The 7,717-nt window shown below is 35.6% G+C and overlaps 2 protein-coding genes across 2 annotated transcripts in view; one reads left to right on the plus strand and one right to left on the minus strand.

The window, feature by feature from the left end:
- Window positions 1-7,717, minus strand: part of LOC136807110 (uncharacterized) — a 49,470-nt gene that overhangs the window by 4,631 nt on the left and 37,122 nt on the right. The window lies entirely within an intron of this gene.
- LOC136807060 (myosin heavy chain, cardiac muscle isoform-like) lies at window positions 1,915-7,014 on the plus strand. Its single transcript, XM_067063628.1, has 4 exons — window positions 1,915-2,344; window positions 2,702-5,447; window positions 5,649-5,759; window positions 5,938-7,014. The coding sequence occupies exons 1-4, from the start codon at window positions 1,960-1,962 to the stop codon at window positions 6,677-6,679; spliced, it is 3,984 nt and encodes a 1,327-aa protein (XP_066919729.1). The 5' UTR covers window positions 1,915-1,959; the 3' UTR covers window positions 6,680-7,014.

A 7,717-nucleotide genomic window follows, 5' to 3' on the forward strand; every position in this document is an offset into this window, starting at 1 on the left:
GTTAAAAAACACGAGTTACAAAAAACACGAGTTACGTTAAATGTGACGTCATCAATGGGAAATTATGACGTCACAAGTAGATAATTTAACTCGTCAATTTATGGTGCACCATAATCTTACGAGTTAATTAACTCGTCAATTTATGGTGCACCTTAATCTTACGAGTTAATTAACTCGTCAATTTATGGTGCACCTTAAACTGACGAGTTAATTAACTCGTCAATTTATGGTGCACCTTAATCTTACGAGTTAATTAACTCGTCAATTTATGGTGCACCTTAAATTGACGAGTTAAATTTTCATGAAACTAAGTTGGTCAAAAATTCTAAAATGGTGGTTAAATTATTTTTTGTGCCTATTTTTAGTTTAAAACTATTGGAATGGTAATTTTCTCTCATAATATTCATAGTCTTTAACTGAGACAGAAGTTGACAAAAAGTATTTAGGCTTCGAAAAACTTCGAAAAAGAAATCCCTTTTTCGTACAAATGGCCGACAGTTGTCTCTAGCTACTCCTACTTATTCTTTTTTTGCCATTTTTCATCTCCAAATCAAATAAAAACTTACTGGTCATGGGCTGGTCATCCTTGGGATTTTTTGATATCCAAAATTGAATCACCATTTGATAAGAATAAAGTTTAGATAAATAAAGGCTGCCTTCGAAAACTGAATTTCGAAGGCAGGAAAGTCTACAGCGAAAACTGAAGCAAACAAAGCATTCCATTTCTCCCCCATTTCTCTACATACATACCTCTTTCCAATCGAATCTCAATTTAATTAATTTTACTTTCCTTCATTCTCAAGTTTTATTTTTAAGAATGAGAGTAATAATTATAGGTTTTATTTTTTGAAAAGCTCAATGTGTTCTTTTCAAAAGCCAAACTGCCAAAGTCTGCCAAAGTCACAAATGGAACTTTTTGTTTTGATTTTGATTGCAATATTTTCGAATCTTTCGAATGCGTGACGCAATTTGATTGGCACAAAATAGAACGCGCGCGAAAAAACAATGCAATGAATTCTTCTCTGAGATGACAAAAATCGCAACACCAATTTGGCGCGATGCCTAATTTTACATTTTAAAGATTTTTCTTCGAAGCCTGGAATCTAAGTCCTAGGATATCTTTCAATCAGGTAAAATTTCGTAAACCTATTATTAAAATATATCTCTTTTATCACCAAGAAAATCGATGGTATATTATTCATATTGTTTCCATTTGGTAGTTGATAAATAACACATTCGTTTCAAATTCCGGAAACATATTTTGCAAACTGTTTTTTGTTTGATGAAAAATGTTGAAAATTCTCGATTGCGTAATGGAAATCGAAAAATAGAACTTTAACAAAGAGGTTACGATTCCTAAAAATAATTCTTGCCTATTTTAATCTGAATTTTAGAATTTTTGACCAACTTGATTTCATGAAAATTTAACTCGTCAATTTAAGGTGCACCATAAATTGACGAGTTAATTAACTCGTAAGATTAAGGTGCACCATAATCTTACGAGTTAATTAACTCGTCAGTTTAAGGTGCACCATAAATTGACGAGTTAATTAACTCGTCAGTTTAAGGTGCACCATAAATTGACGAGTTAATTAACTCGTAAGATTAAGGTGCACCATAAATTGACGAGTTAATTAACTCGTCAGTTTAAGGTGCACCATAAATTGACGAGTTAAATTATCTACTTGTGACGTCATAATTTCCCATTGATGACGTCACATTTAACGTAACTCGTGTTTTTTGTAACTCGTGTTTTTTAACTCGTGTTTTTTAACTCGTGTTTTCCGAGCCTCTGATTTAATTGTTCAAATTTAAATTAACGTCACAATAAAAAAATTGACGTCAAATAAAAAAAATTTCACTTTAAAAAAGAAACCTTTTGCAGAATCAAATCAAAAGTTTTTGAAAATTAGTATTAGACGCACGTGTCTTGTATTTTGTTGTGAAAAACTTGCAAAAATGTTATTAAATTCAAAGAATATCGTTAAAATGGATGTGTCCAACTTGCAGACATGTGAGCTCTGCCCTGAGAAGATATTTTTATCACCAATGGAGTTGGATCACCATAAAAGTACGCATCAAGCAGAAAATGAGTCAATTCGGAACATTACTTCAATTAAACTAGCGCAGCTGAAGAAAACCAAGAAAAATCTTACAGCTAAATTGAGAGCAGTTAAAGAAGAAGCCGACTTAATGTGTAAATGGAATGTTCAAGATGAAAAGGTTGTTGAACTTCTTGAAAAAGAAATCCTTTCTCTCAAACAACAAATCGATGGGAAAGATGCCGATATCAGACTTTTAAGTGACAACCAGGAGAAATCGGCTACTAATGACCTCGCTCATGGTAAAAATCAGCTTTTGATTTCTATTCTTTTATAACCAAGTGTCTACTTCTCTATTAGGCTTGCATTATACTTAGTAATCTATTGTTCTTAAAAAAATAGAGCCGTTGTTTAGGTACGAAAAACTGAATCTGTGTCTGTTTATAAACGTTATGTTGCATTATGCTTATGAGTTTCTTTCATTCGAGCGATTTTTCGATTCACTTATTCACACATTCTTACTAGAACTCCTAATAGCTCAGGCGATGTATATGCTCTCTAAAAATACCGATTATAGACAGTAGATTATACGTTTTTGAAACAACGACTTTTTCCCCAATGATAACATATTAAACCGTTTGCATTTTTGCTTTTTTTAGAGTTCAAAAAGCTACTTGATACGGAGTATGAGGAATTGATCTGTGGAACCTTAAAGCGTGATCAACCTCAAACATCCGCATCTGCACCAAACTTATCCATGGTTGCTGGACCTTCCAAGGAACATTCATCTCAAAGATGCACATGCACTACTGCTGCAGTAGATATTGAAAAGTTTTCTAAAGAGGTTTCTCAATTAAAAGACAAACTCTCCGAATCAACTGCCCTGGTTCAAGAAATGACTCACAAAAATCAAGAGGTTGAAGGTGATCTTGCACTTGCCGTAGAAGCTCTCGAATCATCAAATACAACCAACCGACATATGATGCAGGATAAGGAAAAGATCGAAGCCAAACTCCGCGCGAACGAAAAAAAGATCAAAGAACAAAACGAGCTCATTCAAGAGCACGAGAAACGATCTCCCTCGGTTGAGATTCAAGAAAAAATCGCTTTGCTTCATGAACAATTGACGGCAACAGATGAAGAGTTATTTAATCTGATGGAGTGTGTGGAGGAAAAAGAAAATGATCTTGCACATGCGCATCGTAAACAAAAGCTAATGGAAAATGAAAATGTTATTCTCACACAACTCATTGATGAGCTGAGAGAAGAACAAAATGAAAAGTGCTCGGAGTGGGAAAAGGAAATGGCGGACCTCCTATCTAAGCAACGATCACTGGAAAAAGAAAATCAATCTTTACTTTGCAAACTGACCGATTATGAGATTGCAAATAAAGACCAGACTGTTAAAATTGATCAACTGACTTCGTATGTTAAGCAGCTGGAAAACCAGAAGGCTCAAGACAAGGAACAAATCGCACTCCTGTCGGCTGAACGAGATGAATTCAAGCAACAATTGGTTGTCCTTCAACAAACACATGGAAAATGTATCATTGAGAAACAAGAGCTGAAAGCTTTGTGTGAAAAATCTGTAGAGGATATGCGTCTTAAGATGCAAAAATATTTAGATGAAGGAAAAGAAACATCGTACGAGCTTCAAGCTAACCTTGAAGAACAGCTCAAGGAATTGCGGCGTAAACATAGAGTTGAGCTTTCAAAGCGTGATGGAGAAAGGTTGAACCTTCAAAACACCATTGAAGATCTAGAGAAAGAAATTAACATCGCAAAGTTTCAACCAAAAGTTGACATTGGAAAAAGCAAAAGGCTGGAAAAAGCTATAGATGAAGCCAATCTCCAACTCTCGAAAAAAGCAGAGCTTGAGAACACAATAGAGGAACTCAGACATGAACTAAGATCCACTCAAAGATCATTAGATGTTGCTAACAGCCGGAAAGATTCTCTCCGAAAAGAAGTCAGTGAACTCAAAGAGTTGTTGGATACTGAAATAGGAAAGACGAACGACTTCAGGCGACAAAGAGACCTAGCCGAAAAAAAATTCAACAATCGTCAAGAGCAACTCGCCAGAGCTGAAGAAGATGTTGCCAGTATTAAAACTCAACTTGTTGGTTTGAAGAAGCAATTAACCTTAAAAGACAGTGACCACAAAATGGAGATAGAGCGATTGATGGTTCGGATCAACGATCTTCAAATAGAGAACGATTATGCTCAAGAGGGTATCAATGAAAATCAGAAGCCAGAGTCAGATGCTGCAAAGATTACCTCGGAGAATGAAAAGCTATCTCTTCAGATTTTAAACAAGAACGAATCAGAAAAGAATTTCATTGATGAGATAAAATGTTTAACGAAAAAAGTCCAAGAGTTAGAAGCTGTTTCAACGGGCAAAGAGAAGCTAATGTCAGAAAACGAAGCGTTATGCGCAGAAATTTCTAATATGAAAGAGCTAGAGAAGAGCCGCGTGGAGGAAATTCGATCTCTCACAAATAAAATCAATGATTCGGAAGAATGTTTGCAATCTGCACCTTCTAAAGAAAAGCTTCGTCACTTAGAGGAAAAACTCGCTAACGCCCTGAAACTACAAAAAGAAGCTGTCCTTCAAGCCGATATGATCACAAAGCAAAACAATGCTTCTAAAGATAAATTAGCCACGAGTCTTGACGAAATCGAGTATCTCAAGGAAAAATATATGCACGCAGAAAAGACAGTGAAAGACACAGAGTTGTTGCTCGAGAAAACGCAAAAACAACTGGAAGTGAAAAATACTAAACTACAGAAACAAGACCGAGAAATTTCACACTTTCTCGATCAACGCTCTGAGTTGAAAAGCAAGATTAACAATATGGTTAAGAACAGTGAAAAGCACAAAATGGCAAAAGAGTTGGCAGAACAGAAATTAAAGGAGGAGAAGATAAGATCAACAGAATTGAGAGAAATCGTAAATGAGCTTCGAGACGCAGAACAGTGTGACCATAAAGCTACCGAAGCTTTACTTTTGGAAGAGCGACGCAAAAGGTCAGACCTCGAAGAGATTATTGGTCAAATGAAATTAAAAGATGATCAAACTCAAAAAGAGCTTGCGAGTGAAAAACAAAATACATTCAAACTTGAGCAAATCATTATTCAAATGAAAGACGAAATGGAAGCTCTCAGGAAGACAAACCAGACGTCAAATGCTGATGGAATGTCTTACAGGACAGATGAGGCCGTTGAACAACAAGCACCGCTTTCTTCAGCTGAAGATAATACATCTGGTAAACAAGGACCTCTCGTTGTCAATGATAATCTTGTGGACAGAGTATCTTCTTGTTCGTCGGAAGAAGAAGAAATCACACCAACTGCCTCTCAGATCTCTTTAAGTGGTGAATCATCGGAGCAAGATAATCATGAAAGGTAAGATTTCCTAAACCTATCTTTCTCATGCAGTTGCACCATACCCGATGCTCGATTTTCTGTGGATAGTTTAAGAGACCTATATCAAAACGAAGTGGTACACCTTTGTGGTGCTATTTTAGCCCTGCAAGCTTTTATATCTCCGTTTGAGCTCAATATTTGAAAGTGAACAAATTAAAAGATTTTTTATTTTCATTTTAGCATTATTGATAATGATGAACAACTCGAAGAACCCCACGAAGTATCACAAAACAGTGATTGTTTGTCAGATGATGATGATGATGATGGTACTATCGGTACAGCTCTGGACAGGTAGGTCATCTTTAAATTTCTTTAACAATATTATTCAAGATAATTTTATTTAAAGAAGTCATTACGTGAAAAATTCATTTTACGACCGTTTTACGGTTACAAAAATGTGCTTTCCCAAAATTCAATATGACAAGTGAAAATTTTTAAACAAGCAATTTTATTTTATTTTTTCATTCAGAAAAGAGACGGTTGTATTCCACGTATCACCATCAATTCCATCCAACAACGACGGTGACAAAGATGACGAACATGATATTGAAATTCCTAAACACCAATGGGACGAAAAAATTATCAATGGAAAAGAACAGTCCCTTGATGAGGAAATCGGTGACTCTGCTTGTGAACCAGTAAAAATCACCCCTGAGAAGCAATCATTGGATGTTGCAGTCATTCAAAACCCTGCATCCTTGCCTGACTTAGTTTTAAATAACTCTGTTAACTCCAGTGATTCCGATGTTTCACTGAAGGCTGATTCTTCATCATCGGAAAGCCTTCCATCAAGTGGATCAAACTCTTCAGAATCCATCAAAACAATTTCCAATTCCAAAGGAACCAAGAAGAAAAATAAGAAGGGTAAGAAAGTTACCAACAAACACATGCCCGTCCACTTCTCAAGCAAACCGTCACCAGGGGCATCACAGAAAGGGGCATCACAGAAAGGTGAAGACCATTCTAACCATAAAATGTTCGATGATAAACTTAACAACAAACGAACACCTAAATCGGATGGTAACCGAAAATTAAAATCCTCGAAACCCGGCGTCAAAGCACAACCAATAGTCAACCAAGGAGCGAATGTGAGGAGATTATCAGCTGTGTTCTCCAAAGAAACCATCGCACCAGTCGCAACGAATCAGTGCTTTCCAAAGCCGACCAGAATCTCAAGCATCAAAGAAAAATTTGAAAATCTTAGCTGCTGAGATTAATCTAAACAAACTATTTTTTATAATTATATTTAGGACAATTTTTTTTCGCAGATTTTTCCCCATAAAATATTTTTCTCTCATACTGGTATTTGTAATTTTTATTTTTCATAAATATATCTTAATCCGTATAAAATTTCAAATATTTCAATTCAATTGTTTTTCTCCCTCGAAAATAAAAAAGAATTCAGTCCAAAAATGTCATTTAATTTTGCAGCGTGCAGTTTTTATCGTATCGAGTCAAATTATGCTTTGTTAAGTAAAATTCAAACTATTTTAGTAGTGAACATTTTGTTCCAAATCCGATTCTTTTTTGAGTAAGAAATATTTGAGCTTGGATACTTTTCTTAAGTGTATCATCAATGACGCCACAAATTCACCTTTTACCTGTTCATTTCCATTTATTTCCATTCCTTGTATTTGATGTGATCCAAAAATATTCGTTCACAAAATAGTTATCTGAGAAATTGAAAAGCCACTTAAAATGCTCCACGTGCATAGAACCACGCATCACAGACCCTATGCGACCCTTTACGAGTGGGCCAAAATAAATCTTTTTTTGAAACTACTGGGAAAAACACTTAACTATTACCCATACTGGGGAAGTCACTGTCAGAACCACGCATCACAGACCCTACCCTTTGAGACCACCTACCAAACCCCATTTGAAACTATATCCCGTTGGTTACTTATCCATTACTGGGGAAGTCACTGTCATTTTGAGAACGCCCACTGGATCTCTGATGTAAAAAAAGGTAAATTGAGTTATCCATTTGTGCCCCTTGGTCTCACTGTCAAATACAAGAGAGACTGATTGAGAAAGAAGAAATTTTATGAAAGTATGTACAGTGTACAGTCCGGAAACCCCATTTCTAAGCACTTTTTTGGCTCAAACTTGCCCACAAAATTTCGTTTTCGAAAATATTGTACTCCGCATTTTTTTGGGTACTGTCATTTTACATCATTATGCAATAAAAATCAGAAAAAAACTAAAGTCCGTTCACGATAAGTGTGCACTCTTTTTTCTTTTAGCTA

The sequence above is a fragment of the Clytia hemisphaerica genome, unplaced genomic scaffold (assembly GCF_902728285.1).
Source record: "Clytia hemisphaerica strain Z4C2 unplaced genomic scaffold, Clytia hemisphaerica genome assembly, whole genome shotgun sequence".
NCBI classification, from domain to species: domain Eukaryota; kingdom Metazoa; phylum Cnidaria; class Hydrozoa; order Leptothecata; family Clytiidae; genus Clytia; species Clytia hemisphaerica.